This window comes from Dicentrarchus labrax, unplaced genomic scaffold, assembly GCF_905237075.1.
Source record: "Dicentrarchus labrax unplaced genomic scaffold, dlabrax2021, whole genome shotgun sequence".
In the NCBI taxonomy this organism is placed as follows: Eukaryota; Metazoa; Chordata; class Actinopteri; family Moronidae; genus Dicentrarchus; species Dicentrarchus labrax.
In genome coordinates, this window is record NW_026136703.1 from 8,361,571 (window position 1) to 8,379,156 (window position 17,586).

At 41.0% G+C, this 17,586-nt stretch overlaps 2 protein-coding genes across 4 annotated transcripts in view; one reads left to right on the top strand and one right to left on the bottom strand.

Moving 5' to 3' along the window:
* fndc5a (fibronectin type III domain containing 5a) overlaps positions 1-7,886 on the top strand; it is a 28,232-nt gene extending 20,346 nt beyond the window's left edge. For 2 of the 3 annotated variants that reach the window (XM_051395951.1, XM_051395950.1), the window contains exons 4-6: positions 5,022-5,111; positions 5,294-5,427; positions 5,869-7,886. In XM_051395951.1, coding sequence (XP_051251911.1) covers positions 5,022-5,111; positions 5,294-5,427; positions 5,869-5,931 — 287 coding nt within the window. In that variant the 3' untranslated portion in view covers positions 5,932-7,886. Of the gene's footprint in view, positions 1-5,021; positions 5,112-5,293; positions 5,488-5,868 lie in introns of all 3 variants that reach the window. The other variant, XR_007884274.1, reaches the window with a different exon arrangement.
* Positions 7,887-9,839: 1,953 nt separating this feature from the next.
* On the bottom strand, positions 9,840-17,151 carry LOC127361372 (uncharacterized). Its single transcript, XM_051395942.1, has 7 exons — positions 16,922-17,151; positions 15,413-15,466; positions 14,281-15,125; positions 14,048-14,160; positions 13,688-13,773; positions 13,448-13,547; positions 9,840-12,205 (listed from the first exon to the last, which is right to left on the bottom strand). The coding sequence occupies exons 2-7, from the start codon at positions 15,429-15,431 to the stop codon at positions 12,076-12,078; spliced, it is 1,293 nt and encodes a 430-aa protein (XP_051251902.1). The 5' UTR covers positions 15,432-15,466; positions 16,922-17,151; the 3' UTR covers positions 9,840-12,075.
* Between the last annotated feature and the right edge of the window lie 435 nt (positions 17,152-17,586).

Sequence of the window (17,586 nt, forward strand, 5' to 3'; positions counted from 1 at the left end):
ATTTTCTTCTTCACTATTTCAGACCTTCCTAAGAGAACAATCAGTTAATGTAATATCAATTTATCATCGTTTTACATCTGCCATCAAGAGAATTGAACATAAACATCAATGTAAACTGAGGTGATATGGTTGTGTTGAATTGATAAATCATTTCTAAACTTACTTTTCATTAAATGGATAACAAACCCAAATGATGGGAAATGGCCTGTGTTGTTAGCGTAAAGGAATGAAAAAAGAGAGTCTTTTACTGCAGATAATTGCACAGAGTAGAGAGTGTGGGAGAGAGAGTCTCTCAGTACAGCTGTTAGTCCATTGTCTCCATATGACAGGCAAACGTCCCTAGAAGAAAAGGGAGCTTTTCACCATCCTCGCTCAACTGCTCGGCCCTTATGTTCTGCCACATCGTGTTGATCTCAGTGGAAAGAGCAAAGGATGAGCCCAAAATGCTGGATTGTTCCATATTCCTTCTAATTTCCTCTTTCACAGCGGGTTTAAGCTTCAGGAGATGAAGGGAAGCTAGAGAGATGAAAAAAACACAACCTGTGCACAAAACAAACAGGAGGAAGAGAAGATGAATCAGAGAAATAGAGGAAGGGGGGAAATAGAGTGACTGGCAGAGAGGGGAAAATAGGGAGGAAGTACCAGAAGGATAATAAGAAATCTAGTGACAGACAATTAAATTCTGCTTCCCAAAAAACACACAAACTATGTGTGTTTTGTCACAGCCCTGCACTGAGTTTTGTGCATTGCGCTGGATGGACCCACTGAGAATGAGCTGTCAGTCACAAAGTAGCCATGCCCTAAAGTATATCCTGCTTTAGGATCTATTTTACTCTAAATGGGACCATAATTTACAAAACGAACTGTATACAAGAAGACTTGAAACTAGCGATTCAGACCATAAACTCATTAGGTCACTGTTTACTGAGGCAATAAATCAAGAATGCAGGTTTAAGACACTTCCACCTTGGCTTCACTTTATAGACCCAAAGCTCTGTCCACTTATTACATACTATCAGTGCTCTGGCCAATAGGGAAATTGTTTTTCCTTTCTTCTGTCATGTTTGATATGTATGTGAAAATATATGTCCCCATCCCTCATCTCTGATACCTCCCATTGGACGAACAAAACTACTCCTGGGCCACTGTGGCCACTGAAGTCACATTAAAGAAAAAGGAAGAATCGCACATGGCTTGGGCACCTTAAAGTGAACCGCTCAGCATTTTGGGAAATATACTTTTTCCCCTTCTTTGAGATGAGAAGATGCATATCAATCTTATGTCTGTGTGAGGGCAGTTTACCATACTGTTTTACCACTGAAGACACAGAGGGCATGTACTCCACTACACATTGGTGGAAGACGTATTCAGATTCTTTACTTATGTAAAAGTATCAAGACACACAAGTATCACACAAATTTGTACTTAGCTGGTCCTTGGTACTTGTTTTTTGGGGTGATATGGGGAGTTCAATTATAAAGTTAAAAAAAGTGGGTTTTCAAATGACAGATACTAATATGTTTCTCCTTAAATTTGACCATTTTTAGGACAAGGAAAATACATAAATTAACTTTACAACAACATAATTTATCCCTGGGAGAATGGAAAACACTTTTCACATCATGTAGAGAAATACAGCTGTTTAAAATGAACAAACAAAAAACATAAAAGAACAGCTGAATGAATTAATATCCAAATATAAAGAAAAACTGTACAGAATTTCCAGGTTGCTTCTTGGATTTATGGCCTCAGTATTTTTATAATCCTGGTCCCTGCTGTGCACTTCTATTGTGCTTTACTCCAGCTACAGCACAGGTTGCAAGATACACTCTCTGTGCTCAGGTTTGGTCTCTGTATAATGTAGTGCACCCAGCTATTATTCAACAAAAACCACAGATTGTCATGTTTACAGCCTGTTTCTGTATGTATTAAAGTGACACTCCAACTAACTTTAAAGCTGTTCATTCATAAAACCCAGAGCCTCGTCCAGCGAGTTGTCAGCATGCATCAGAGGAGTTACAGCTGACCAGTTAGCCCCAGTGAGGCCGGCTGGAAACAGTGTCAGGCGCTTTGGGCTGTTGTGCTTTGATTAGTTAATACTGGGCAACAGAGGCCGATCGATCTGCAGAATTGCTTGTTGCTAAAAGCTACTGGAGCGTGAGGTTCCTGCCACACTGGGCCCTCCAAATGTCACCCACTGCATCTAATAAAAGGATAGAAGTTCTGTACGCTGCGGTGAACTTTAGATCAAGCCTGACTTCCACAACACTCAGCAGTGCAAGAAACCGTTACTGCGGGTTGTTGCTTTGTTCCATAGAAACCTGCAGGTGTCTACAGGCAGCCACTGCATGTGCAAAAAACAAGAAAAAACACTCACTTTTGGTATTTCTCCTCATGGTCATACAGCTTCAGAGATGATGGAGTCTAATTGGTGTGAGTTGATCCTGTTTTTCTATGCTTTATCTCTCCATCGCGCTGTAGTACGCAGGATCCCCAGTGGCCTCAATGAAGCCTTAACTATTCTCTTCATGTTCTGCCTCGCTATGATCTTTTGACTCCAGCAGGCGCTCACAGAATCAGGCCTATTAGTGATCACGCACAACACATCTCTATGTATGCGTGTGTCTGCCTGCATTTATGTGGTTTAAAATGCCTGCCTGTATGAAGTCAGTCTTTTGAAAATCATCACTTTCTTTCCTGCTGCAACCAAGGTCCTTATCAGCACCTGTGCTAGTGTACAGATCCCTGCCGTTACATTGCTGCACCTGTAATTTAACACATAATGGCGAAGGGAGAAAACCAGCTGACAAGTGCCAGTATCCCTCATGGATGTATAAAGTATAGACTGAGATCTGAACGGGTAAATGCACTCGATTCACAGAACATTCAGGGAATAAGACACCAGCCCTCAAAAACTGTGTGAGGAAGTTCAAGATCTCATGAGCAAGGATATAGACCTTGAAGTGCAAGTGTCTAAAATAAAAGAGTATGTCCATGAATGGATAAAATGACGGAGCAGGACAGTTCAGTGAAGTCTGTTGGTGCTCTACAACAACGTGCGCTAAGAAGTTGGGGAAAAAAAGACAGAGAATATTCTTATCCCTCCTAGAGCTGCTGGGCTTGGTGGTAAAAGGATCACCATAACTGTGGAGGTGAGGAGAAACAGAACTCTCAGACTGGCTGGTAATTACCACTAATACAGCAGAAGCAAAGGCATAACTTAAAACTGAACTGAAAATGGTAAAAAAGTTAAAGAATTTATCAAATTATGACCCTAAGGAGTTAAAGGTCCAGGGTGTAGCATTTAGGAGGATCTATTAGCAGAAATGGAATATAATATTCATAGGTATGTTCTGTTTAATCACCTAAAATAGGAATCATTGTGTTTTCCATACCTTAGAATTAGATGTTTTTATCTACAGATGCCACGGGTCGCCTTCCATGGAGTCCGCCATGTTGAACCACTATGTTTCTACTGTAGCCCAAAACACACAAACCGAACTCAGGTTGTTCACTTTTTTTTTTTTTTTTTGTGGCCTCTGTAGTTTCTCTTACACACTTCACAGACCGTTGTCATTCCCAGTTCATCAAACACAGTTGCAATCTGCATCTCCTACAAATATACACAATCAAACTTAAAGCAGCTTGCTGTTTGCAGATATGCCAAGCAAGACAAAAGTCTTATATGAGTCTTATATTCCACCCTCCCCTGCATTATTCATCATTTATTTGAACCCTTTCCTTGACAACTAAAAGAGGCAACAAATAAATTATTTAAGATGTTATCATGTCATTTAAATCTTAATATGTTTGTTGAAATCATCTCCTGCAGAATGACTTTTACTTTTGATACTGTAGGTACACTTTGATAATAATACTTACATGCTTTTACTTAAGTACGGTTTTGAATGCAGGAGGTTTACAGTACTTGTAGTATTTTCAATGCGGTATTGATACTTTTACTTCAGGATCTGAATACTTCTTCCACCACCTGTCTCTCTACCCTAAAGCTAAAATGTGCAACTATTTGATGTTTTTGTGTAGAATTAGTCTCATAAGGAAAGGCTGAAATAAAATCTAAATTTATGGTGACAAGTTAAAACACGTTCCCCTGCTTTCTCAAAGAAAAACTACATGACCCTCCTCCTTCCCTAATAATTGTAGCACAGTCCTGTAATTACCATAAGAGGAAGAAATGGATATCAGAGGTTGTTTTCTGTTTGATATCTGAATGTTATATCAGCCGTGTCACGAACTTTGAAGCTATTCAAAATACAAACCTCTTCTCTGATCACAACACCCTGATCTGTCAGCCGTTTCACCTCTGAGGAGACGGTTGATGCAAAGTTGTTCTTGCACAGGATTTGTGTGCTCATGCTGTGATAGAGCAACCTGGCAGTTCTTATTACAAGAGACTTGTACTGCATAAACACACTGATGCTGACTGATATGCCTCCGAGCTCAGCATGCTTGAAGTGTCAGTCATTAGACTCAGTGAAAATGCTGATTTTATAGCAAAACACTTTGCTGATATGTTGTATAATTTTGCCGTTTTTGCTGCAAATTAGCAGCTCCTCATCTTCCAAAGGACGGCTTGCCTTAAGACTCAGAAACTCTCAATAGAAGCAGAAAATGATCCCAAAACTTTATGACAGGCTATGCATGTATAAGGGAAATTATCCAAACTTCTGGCAGAAAAGTCCTCTAAAGACAGTGAGACAGTGGACAATACTGTCATAGTAGCAACATCAAGAAAAAATATAATTGAAAACGTTGCTGGTAATAACGGTGTCTGATGAAGATCAGTTCAGCACATTGACCTTGGCTCTTTTACAGTCAGGCGGTAGAATGGGACATTTTAATGAATGTATGTGTCAGGAGCAAACTCCTTCTGTCTTATTCAATGATAGATGATAAATCATTTCTTTTTCAGTAATTTGACAGAATTTGACATTTTTTGGTCGATCTTAATCCACTTCAACTAACAGTCAGATAATCATGTTGCCCGTTGACTCCTTTAGACGAAGTGACGATGGAGGAAGTGGGCCAGACCACCCAGCTGAGGGCAGGAGAGCTCATCATCATCGTGGTGGTACTTATCATGTGGGCAGGTGAGAACAATAATGTTTATTGAACCAGGATCAGACATCTTCACACACAGCGTTTCTCTGGTAATCTGACTGAAAATAACACGAAACCCCCTGCTGTTGCTCTCAAAATCAGGTGCATCAATTTGTGTTGAGAGGATAACCAGAGTTGGCTGATGATGAATACTTTCTGCCTCTCCTCCCAGGTGTGATTGCTCTCTTCTGTCGCCAGTATGACATAATCAAAGACAACGAGCCCAACAACAACAAGGACAAAGCCAAAAACTCCTCTGAGTGCAGCACTCCTGAACATCCGACGGGTGGGCTGTTGCGCAGTAAGGTATAACCCACCCCTCTCCTCCCCCCCAGGGTGCCCCCACCCCTCAGCGGCTCCGGGCAGGTGAATGGTCCCGGCTCACTTGTAGACGTTTTTCCACTGACACTGTCATCTGAACATCAGCTTCAGGCTTCAGCTAAACGACTGCTGCAACATGGCCCTATTATGTGCATGCCTTTAAAACAGCAAACACACACAAATCATGGCTTCTAATCAGTTCTTTTTTTGATCAGCGCACAGGGCCCCATGTACATATCCATCTCTTGTGTTCAGAACAGTGCAGAAAACAAAAGTCGAAACAAATCTTTATTCTGTTCACTTTCTCGTAAGACATCAATAAAACAGTACAGAGGCATCCTCATGCTCATTGAAGAAGTCTATTGTATGATTCCTGTGAGTCCACCAGCCTTCTCATACCTGTCATGTTCTTCTTCCCTCCCACAGTACCCCAAGAACAACAACAACAACAACAATAGGATGCCATCTGTCAACATCATTGAGGTGTGACTGCCAGGACGTCTTCTCTTTATCCAAAAGACTTTGTGTTCTCACAAACAAGCGGGCCCTTTTTTTAAGCCCATCTGCTTGTCAGGATGAGGCTGGGACTCTGGGACTCTGGGCCCCTCGGCGGCACTTACTCTCCTTTGGCAAGGGGCCCGGCACTGAAGCAAAGCTGCAGGACTACGGGGGTCAGGCAAGGCCTGGTCGATTCCGGTCTGAGAGCAGAGTCGGCGGCGGAGCAGCTGCAGAGAGTTCAGTGGCTGCATCGTGCTCAATAACTACTGTACCATGGGGCCGCAGAGATTAGGGCCAAACTGCTCCGGTGGCGAGTCTGCAGATAAACCAACTCCAGGGACCAAAGCTGATGAGCAGAGCCAGAGACCTTTTCATTCTTTCTCCCGCCCTCTGTCACCTTTTGCTTCTCACAGTCTCTCCTCACGTTACCACAAACCTGGACATCTGTCCTTCCTGGGTGGCACAGAGATGCATCCACTTTGTTGAAATGGTCCCCTGTACTTTAATCGCATCCTCAACACCTTATTTTCTTCACATCCTGTATTCTACGTTAACACTGTATATCACTCAAGTGTATTACTGTAGTTCGACTTTTAACAAACTACCACCAGAACAGTCCTGTTGTTCTGGTATCCCTAAGTTTTTGGTTTTTTTTAGAACCCCCCTCAGGCAGAAACTCTTTGCCGTCCTGTGGGAAATGTTTTCATGTTGGCGATGTTGTTTTCCCCCCTCAGGGAGTCCAGACTCCACCTGGCTAATTAAGAGCCATTTCTTAGATGTGCTGCAATGACGCCAGAGCAGCTTTAGAGGGATCACTCGGCTCACCACCAAGTTAAATCACCCAGTCTTGTTGGAAAACTCATCACTCGCACTGAAAGGCGTCTCTGATGTGAACACATACGTACAGTGAAGTCCATCTACAGACCGGGTTCGGTATCATCTTGCTCACACTTGCTTTTGTTATTATAGGTTCCTGAAATGTTACATTCCACATCCAGGATGAGCCCTTTAGTATTTCCTTGTGTCTTTCTCTTTGAGGGTGATGAATTTCAAAGCATTCTGGGGAGGAAAAAGAACTGCCATAATGGAGTTCATTCATCTAATTAATGAACTTTAAAAGGGGGCTGGACTCTATGGAGAGACGCCGAAGAGATCCCTTATATCAGCAATAACAGCCTTCGGAGAAGCATGCAAGCAAGGACTCAAACTCTGTAGCCTCTTCATCCAGAACACCACCTCCCAGCATGCAATGTTCAGATAACAGATGAACAAATTGCACATCTAATATGAGGGAATTAATCCTGAGCCTCATTAACAGGTGATCCCTCTCCTGAACTCTCAGAGAAAAGTCTTTCAGCGCTGTTGTAAAAACTCAGTTTCTGATGGAGAGCATGGAGAGAAAAAAAATACTTTTTATGAGCCCAGCCTTCAACCCTGAGACATCCTTGTGACATCCTGAACAGAAGGGCTTCTATCAAGACTTTTTCCAATGTGTTGAAACTCCATGTATAAGAGGCTAAAAACAATGATGAGGGATCATCTGTCGCCATATGGTAATGTGCGCTGTATACTGTGAGGGAACTTGTTTTTTCGAACGGTGTATTTGAGGGCTGATTCAAACTCAGTAGTGCTGCCTTAAAAATAATTATATCTTATGATTTGTCTAATGAGACGGAAGGCCCCGTATCTCACATTTGTGTCAAATTCATTAGCTTTCACATGATATTTAAATGTGTGTGCAAAGTAAAAGGAAACATGACAGATGAGGTTTAAATTGAATATGTAAATACATTTTATATTTAATTCTTGTTCGGTGGTGTCAGTTTAGAGAGCCTTTAGTGAAATATGACTAATGTGGCAAATGTATAGACTCCTAATGTAAAAGGGAACTGCTACTGGTGAAAATGTGGGTGTTTTTTTTTTTGTTAATACACTGCTTTCATTAATGAGCTTTTTCCTCTATTATTATGTATTTCTATTACATTCTGTCACTGTGTTGTTTTTGTGCAATAAGAAAATGAGAAATAATCACACAAATGAGATAGAATGATAAACACATAAGCTCCTTCTTCTGCTGCACGGACTCCGTCTCAGTCCGTGGTACCCTGGCTCGTCATTTATTGTCAACGCAGACAAATACACATGTGGTGGAAGAGAGGCAGTGAAGGTAGTTAAGAGAGAGAGGTGAAGGTTAGGTATTTTAACGGCGTGGGAAGAACGATGGCTTCTATCACTCCCTGCCTTCCTCTCCCACTACTTCCTCTTTTAATAAGAGTGGGAAAGCTCAAGCTTGCACTCCTCCAATGAGCACTGGTTCATGCCAGAGAGGAGAGTGGGTAAGTAAAGGGTGAAGAAAGGGAGAAAGGAAGTCGCAGGGGCCTCTCTGGCTGTTCCCAGGAAAAAACTTGGTGAAGCCTTGAGACGGTGTTGTGCTGCTCTTTACCCAGAGTGATCAGCACTTCACCGAAAACCCCTGCGGTCAAAGGTTGAATCCATTTTTTCCCCCAGGAACACCTCACCAGTAGCTGGCACCCCGATCAATAGGCATCCATCCACACAGTAAAGGGTGATGATGACTGTCTCCTGGGATGAACTAGGGCCATGTTATAAGTTTGCCAACAATATATTTCTCAACGACATTCCCTGTAGGTAATTATGTATTTTCTTTCCTCCTCTACGGTTGCTTAAATTAGTCAAACTTAAGAGGTTTACATTTAAAGCGGTCAGAGGTTTAACTAAACTTCTAAATTGAGTGTATTATAAACTGCAACTTATGGCACACTCCTCTATGTTGCTACTGTACATAGTGTATTCCTTAATACTGATTTCAATGTAGGGCTACTGTGAACATCCACTTTTGTGGCAGATTTTTGTCCAACTTTACTGTTAAAGGACATTTTGGGAAATACGTTTATTCGCTTGTCTTGCAGAGTTATACAAAAAAGATCAGTACCATTCACATACCTCTACAATAAATATGAAGCTACAGCTAGCAGCTGGCTAGCTTACCATAAAGCATGGAAAGAGGGCTTTTGTTACATTTGGACAGAGGCAGGCCAGCTGTTTCAGTTTCCAGTCTTTATGCTAAGCTACAACTGTGCTAACCAGCTACAGCCTCCAGCTACACACAGTAGCATAAGTATGAGTTATATTGATCTTCTCTTTCAACTCTTGGAAACAAAAGGAAATAATTCCCAAAATGAGTACGAGTCTGCAGACAAGTAATGTTTGAGTGAGCTCTTCTACACAGAGATAATCCAGCAGCCTCAGTTTGATGGTAAACACCTGTTTGGTTTTACATAGCAGTGGAATTGACCACGTTCAAGAACTACACAGAGGTCGTGCATGTTGGGTTAATTAATGGCAGTCATCTGGGTACCTAACCAGAGTCCACATATTTTATACCTGGTGGTGGGAGTGCAGGGACGTCTGAACTGTTCCTACTGCTGAAGACTGGGTTCTAGTTATTTATAGCTGTAGCCACCATTGGCGTTTCTGGTCAGAAGAGGTTTTAAGCTTTCCAACACAGATGAAAAATCTTTTTCCTTAATCACACTCGACTAATGGGGACGACTGTACCAACTCAACATTCCACTTCAGCCCTGTGGTGGCAAATCACTCTTTTAACAACACACTGAGGACTTTGTTTCTCTTTGAGAGGCCCGAGGCGTTTCCTCGTGCTACTGTATGTAAAATACTGTACGTTCGGTAGCAGTAACGGACTATTTTGCAACAAGACAGTAAAGAGACTGGATTTTTCAAAACAACTTACACAATGTGTATTTTGTATGAGACTAGAAACATGCCTGGAAACTGGAATGCATCATTGTGATATTACAGAGAAGTTGGACTATTTCATTTTGGGTTCTTGAAATATAGGAATGAGATCCACAAAGAAGCATGGTTTAGAAAAATGAACTGCTTTATTAGTGCTATCATGTTTATATTCATTGTATGAAGTGTACAGCAGTCATTGCTTAATGAGGGCTAGCATGGTTTAACTATTATGCACAAGATTACACAACTTCAGTTATGAAGGATATGGTGTATGCTTACTTGTGTATGCTTAAATAAAATAAAAGATACCTAATATTTTCCACAAAAGTCTGTGTTTGATCTTAATTAGAAACATTAAGTAGTAAGATTCAAAACAAAACACGAGGCTGTCAAAACCGTTCTGGACAAAAATAAGAGTTCAGAGTGGTGAAATGTTCTTTCCAAGCAAACAGTTTTACAGAATCCAAGAACAGGGTTTTTTTTTTGTGAATAATACATGTGAATCTCTTCACCAGGCTTCAACTGTCAAGAGTTTTCTCCATCAAAAAAAAAAAAAAGCACAGATACAATTGGCCATCTTACTGTTACTGGGGAAGAATGGAGTTTTTCCTGAGAAAGGCTAAAATCCTCCTGAAAAATTCTCCCAACAACATGGTTTCAGGCAACTACATTCACTGTCGAGTCAGCACCTTGTGTAAGAAAACGTGCCTGAATTTGTAATGAGTTAGAAATCAATGAGACTTAAATGGCAAAACACAACAAATCACTTAGATCTTACTCAAACCCCACATTAGATTATGTTTGTTTGTCTATGCATCAATGCAAGAGCAACGGTTGGCCTGAGCAGCAGAATGAGGCGGTGGGATTCTGTAGCGGACATGCTTGCCTTCGATCTCTCGTGGTCTCTTGTTTTTGGTAGAGCAGTCTGTTTCGACAAGCACAGCCGAGGAAGAACTGTGAGGCGTGTAAACACAAACAGCTTCCTCGCTGCCCTCCTGACTTTGGACGGGCACATTGTTAGAAAGTGTAGAGGTGTTGTGGCTGCTCGGCTTCACACGTGCGCAGCAGTGTGCACAGTGTGTGTCACGAGGCCTTCACCGACACACCTGCCTTCTGGATGGCTGGCCAGGGACAGGCTGCCCCACCAACTGTACAGACAGGATTACTTTTAAAGCCTGCATTATTCAACGCACAGGACCCACGCTGATGAGGTCCATGTATTTGGGCTCCATGGGGTAACCAAGATGAACAGGCTAGGTTGTATTGTAAGTACATTATCAGCAGCAGTGTCTCGCCACCACACAAACACAGACCTGCTCTGACTCTCGGGGCGCCGACTCACCAATCAGCGCCTGTGGTACTTTTTACTTTTTTCACAATGTTACAGGGTTTAAATGAAACCACAGTGCAGAGAATCCTCCAAGCAGCTCAGAGGACACTCCGGCCACTGCTGCTTTACAATTAAAGGGTCAGTTCTCACAAATCACAGAAAACATTTGACCATTTAACCAATTTAGTAGTTAAAATGCCCAGAGGTCTGGATAATCCAGATTAGTCATGGACATAATTCCCTGTTACAATTTAAGGTATGGTTGAAAAATGTTTATATGATGTGGGTGAACTGACCTTGATGAACAAACACTTCTAGCTAACACCACGCCAACGTATGGAACACAAAACTTAACCATTTCTGTCTGTCCCCATATAAAATCTATTAAATCACATTAGAAATGTAAAGTTCTTTTGACTGTTGAGTTACAAATATTGAATTACTTTTTAGATCACTTTCAATGTTCAGGGATGGCAGTTTACATATATCTCTGGAGGTTTGTATGCAGGGCTGGACTACAACCTGTTCATAAACATTTCCAGGCTTGCGCAATACATTACTCTGTTTTGACATACACTATACCTTAAAATCCACCTTTCACCCTCCAACCAATACAATAGTCTTGATGCACAGGGATGGGAAATATGTCTGCTAAAGTTTTCCTTCTGCCAGCTGCTCATTCTCAGAGTGATCCAGGAACAATAACAAACTACAGTACAGGCCTGGTGGTTCAAATAATGTTAAATACATTAGTACTCAAAACAACAAAAAGTAGTAGTGCAATAGAAGTACAAAACACACTTAAACAAACATTAAAACAGGCACAGTTTCAAGAACACCAAAACCACTTAAAACATGCATTAAGATTTATATACAGGGACATGCATAGTTGAAAGAAAAATAGAAAGCAAGAGTCAAAACTGACAAAGCAAAAATACACACCAAAAATCAAACAAAGAAAGAAAAATTAGATTAGATTTAGAAGGTAAGTGCAATTTGTTCACAATGAAATTGTCTACAATCCCAATTTAGGGAAATTGACTCCTTTCAAAAATTTTTGGGACTCTGGCAAAGCGCTTGTGAGTTGCTCCATTCTTAGCCTGCCATTCATGCAGGGACATTTTTGGCTGGATGTTTTGAAACCGCTGTTGGTAGTTCCTGAAAGTAAGCACAAATCCAGAGCAACACATTTTATGTTGGTTGAAAAAAATCTGCTTTAACGGCTTGGACACAGCCCGAGTGAGCAGTGCACGCCCGTGGTGTTCACACAGAGCGGTTCTGCTGCAGCCAGCCCCATCTCAATTCTACATTGAGGTTAACTTCAAAATACAAGGTTAGCCAAATGAATGGAGTCTGTCCAAACAAACACTGAAGAACCTTAAATCTGAAATGGATACAGGAAACATTTAGGGCCGCACCCTAATAGTCAACTTAACCGTTAGTTGCTCAGAAGAGTACAAAAGTATAAGGGGATTGTTGCAACATGGATGTTTTCTCTTGTAACACTGGGAGTTTAAACACTATTAGCATAGGAGCGGGGGACCCAGTGGGGAATACTGCCAAGGAGCACACAACTGACATGGGCTCACAGCCTCAACGGAGGTCAGCTGATCTACAGCGGCTCCGACCAGGACGATGGCGACACGGCGGGTTCAGGCAGCGACAGGAGAGGAATGAAAAAGAGGAAAAGGATCGAGTTTGCAGTGAGTTCATATTTAAGTAACTGTTGTCGCTTTACATCATCCATCATATCGATAAGTCTGCGAGTATTTGTTTCTGTGGAGATGGAAGTTCTTTATTCTGTTTTGAACAAGGAGTCTTGTGTGATGCTATACTGGGCTGAAATAAATAACTAAATGTCTCCTTGCTGGCTGTTCTGACACATTCAGAATCATTAACACTTTTTCTTTTATCATTCACAGGCAGCTGTTAAAATATATATATTTTCAATAATTAAATCAATGTCATACATGTGCGATAACTAGTCGACTATTGCCTTTATCTAACAATTATTTGTCAACTAGGAAACTCTTTAGTTGGGGCCAGCCCTACAGGAGGTGGAGGAGTTAAAAAAAATCTTTTCATCTTCTACAGTTATAGACATCGAAACTGTAGAGAAAGGATGTATGTGTGGCTGGTATAATGTTGATATGACTATGAATAGATCCTTTTCACTGTCTATTTTTGCGAGACATCTCTAGTGAAGCATCGCTGCAGCCGCATCCAAGGCTCACGCAGGCAGTGTAAACTCTAACCTGTTTAGATGGGCGCAGAAAAAAATAAAACAAAAGGCAAGACGTTCCACAAAGCACCTGCACTGCAGACACAAGCAGTGTGTCCAAGTGTGTCTTTAAATCCTCTCCTCTTTATAACTAAAGAAACCCAAAGAGAATAATGTACCTGCGGGTGAGGTCAGAGGGATGCTGCCACTGTTTGTCGTAACTGGCTGGTGTCTGGTCCGCCACATGGCTCATCAGTTTCAGCAGCTCAGTCATGACATCTACAGGAAACACATATGATTTAAAAATAAAAATATATTTATACTGAATTTAGGAGGGATGGAAAAAGAGATGACCTTCAAAACCACAAGAACGACAGTCTATGAAACAAACTGCACACCATTTAGTCGCAGTGCCATACCTTGAGCTGCTCCATTCAGGTGTCTGGTGACCGACTGGAGATATAGCCTTTTGTCCCGCTCCACCTCCCTGTCGAGGACCACCGGCCTGAAAAAGACAACACCTCTATACAAGCACACTTGAACACATTCAGCTGTACAAGTCGTCTCATGTATTAGACAGCAATCTACCAGTATAGCAAAACCAAATCATACTCAAAAAAATTTTAGCCAATAGACACTGATGACAAAGACAGGCAGGGAAAAATATTATCTAGGATAGACACAGTTGCCCTCTCAACAGTTCAGCATGGCCAAAACTTCCACACTGTGTTTTATATGGTCATACTGCTCCCCCTAGTGGTGACAGATGAGTACAGTACCTTTGAATCCTGGCACTGCTGTCACCTTTGGCAGCATTCAGCCCTGGCAGAGGATGTGCTGCTGGTTTACTGCTGGAGGGTTGCTGCTTGGGAGCCACTATAACTGACTTCACCTTGAAAAAAAAGCACAGAGGTTATGTGTGTGAACATACAGTATGCGCACTATACAGTGAAGAAAAATTAGCTCCACAGACTTAACTGTATGTGTGCAAGACCACATCAGAACAGCTCACCTGTACTTGGAGAGGTAATGTAGTTTCATAACTGGTGTCCAAAGTGGATTCATCTCCGCTGAGTGTGACCAGACCCGTGTGACTGCCCTTAACCTCCTCTGACACCTGTCTACTCTGCCCACTAGCATTCAACTTCACTGTGACGTTGTGACACAGAGAGGATTCAAATATGGGGAGACCAATATTCCACGCTTCTCCAACATCACCTTCTAAAGACTCCACAGGCGAGTTCACAGACTCCAACGGTCCTCCCGCAGCACAAGTACCCAAGGGAGTAGAAGTGACCACGGGGTTGAGACACAAGATGTCGTCTACATCACAGTCGAAGGCAGGTGCAACATTTAAGAGGTCCTTCTCACACTTCAGACTGAGTGGTACACCCCCCTTATTATCCCGTGGCTCTGTTGAGGACCCACACTCCACATGCTCCGAGTGTAGCTGACAGCTCACAGTTTGTTTTATTTTGCTTGTCAAAGCTTGTGTGTCATTTAACAATGCAGGCTTAGAGATGGCAAAAGGGGACATAGAGTCCTCTGTTGCAGTGGGGCTGGAGTAGTCCAAGAAACACCCGAGGTCTGGGGACAAAGCATTTGGACTAAAGGGCTTTTTTGCTGGGGTTTCATAACCCTCATCGGGACTTGAATCATCTAATATCCTTTTTTTATCACCATCGTTCTTTAATTCAATTTTAAAATTGATGAATGGATTACAAAACTGAGTCGGAGTGGCCTTCTGGTCACAAGTGATCATCCTTGAATACACTGAAAGAGGTTTCAAGTGTACTCGTTTGGCTGGCTTGAGCCTATTGAAAATTGTGCTCTTCGTGTGCGCTTTTTCATCCATGTCTGTTGATAAAAAAAAAAACACAAATCAAATAATCAGCTGATTGCCTCCAGTAAGCTCATAATTTAACAAATGGCATAAAAAATAATAATTTGAGCTAGATGTACTTAAAATACTTTACTTTTATAATTAAATTAAATAGCTGTACTCATTAGTAGCTCATAATCAATTGTTTCAAGCAAAGCAAAGATATTTCTGTTCATTAGATCTTACGTAAGAGCCAACAAGACTCTCCCTCTAATAACTCAAACCCATCAGTCCAACTTCTAAACATGGCTTTTGCTCTTACCGTGGATCTTTTCCGCCATGTCCAGTGTCTTAGTCTACACATAAAGCCCAGGGTCTGAAACAGAGAGCACATACAGTCTCACACTGTATCATCTACTGAGCTATTGACAAAAGAGAATGGGCATTTACTGGCTCCTCAAAAAGGCTTTAAGATAACACATACTGAGGTGGAAAAATACATCACTATAGGTTTTCTATAGTAATATGTAGTAAATTATATAGCAATTTTCTTTTTCACTTTGGATCCTAATCTGGTTTGGGGCCTCGTTATTCTATTTTAAAGCATGTTCAGACTGACTGTGTAAAAATACACTGCTGGTTTAGGTCACAATGTGTTCATAGAGGCCTCAAGAAGTACACGACTAACCCAAATGGAGCAGCAATTAGGAGACTGATTGTTTGACAGAAAACGTATGGCCTACTATTTTGGATAATCTATGAATCTATTGTGCAATTATTCATGCAAAAACAGCAGAACAGGTTTACAACCTCTTAAATATTGGGATTAATGTTTTTCTCCGTGTTATATAACATTAAATGAATATCTTAAGTTTTGTACTTACAAAAAGAGACATTTAACAACCTCACCTTGGACTGGAATGGACATGTATTACACTATTACACTACATTTGAAAGATCAAACGATTTATCAATTAATCTAGAAAATTAGTTTCAGTTCTAAACCCAAACACTAAATCTCACACCAATTAAGTCAGAAAAGACTCCACACACACACACACACACACACACACACACAGACACACACACTACTGGGGGGGGGGGGTTTATCTTCATAAACTCATATTGTGGAGACAAGCTATTCTCAAACCCACAGAGGGTTAAATTCAAAGATAAAAGAGAACAAATGATTTCCCAAGACATCCAATTTGTCAGAGTGATCTAAATAAAACCAGTCTTTTCTGTAATGCTCTAACTTAAATGGCGGCATCCTCAAAATAATCAATGTCTTCGGTTTCAAACTATCGGTCAGCACACGCCAAATGTTATAATCTATATTGCATGTAGCGTTACATACAATATGGATTGTTCCCTAAATTTAAAAACACTTCATTTTACTGGAACAAAGCTAAAAGTTGGAAAGAGACTGTTTATTTACTTGTTATGGGAGTTAGCTAACGTTAACGTTAAATTAACTTATGGTTAGCTGAAGTTCAGTCAGTTCCACCAATGTAGCCGTAACACTTTGTAGTTAACCTAACTTAAGCTAAAGAGCATTTAATTTACATTTAAATTTAATTACATTTAATTAATTTAATTAATGCGCTTAGTGACCGTAATTTTAAGTTGTTAAGTTGCAAACGTCACTGAATCAGACAACAAACGGTTTCCAACGTCCAGCTAACGTTAACTCAAACTCGGACATAAACAGTGATGGAGGTTCTCAACGGTCAACACTGACGCTAACTGTTAACGTTAGCTAATGGGAGCTAGCAACGTTTGTTAACGTTACTCATCCTTTATGAAAGCTAAAAGCTAAGCATTACGTTACCTTAAGAGGATACCATTCAACTGAATGTAATATCGGTGCTCTACCGAACTGTAACGGCACTAAATTACGCTCATTAATCAGCCAACTGAAATGACCTGCCGCTCCTCGCTCACTCGTACAGGTGACGGATTCAAGAACGTGCACGCGGAAGTTAAACATGGAGGCGCCAAATTCTGTCGTGGACAGTTAATGAGCGCGAGACGTTGATCATCCAATCAAAGAGAACCAACGTCGTGACGTTAAAGTTGAAACCTTTATCCAACTTGTGCTGCTTTTTTGTTGTTGTTGTTGTTGTTGTTGTTGTTGATGATGATGATTTACAGCCATTTACCGAATGCAGAATATTGGCCATCGCCTCCATATATAATCTCACAAATGTAACCTGACCGAGAAATAAGAGGGTCAGTGTGAATGCTACTGAAACAATAACAATATGGGTAAAACAGATGACATGGTGGCTCCATCTTGTTCAGTTTTACAGGTTTTAAAGGTGTTACACTGATTTTATCTGGCTGTGATTGTACTATTATAAATATAACCATATCGCTGCATTTTACTGTATCTTCTCTGCACACTTTCCTTAATATTAATTGGGCTAAGAGAGAAAATATATTTATATATAAGATATTTGTGATTTTGCTGATCAGACACTTTATAATATGAGT

Excerpts from the sequence above, each read along its gene's own strand:
- LOC127361372 (XM_051395942.1), bottom strand. Across the intron at positions 13,548-13,687 it reads CCTGAATGGAGCAGCTCAAG|ATGTCATGACTGAGCTGCTG; the intron begins GTATGGCACTGC and ends TGTTTCCTGTAG. Across the intron at positions 12,206-13,447 it reads CCCTCTGACCTCACCCGCAG|GAACTACCAACAGCGGTTTC; the intron begins GTACATTATTCT and ends GCTTACTTTCAG.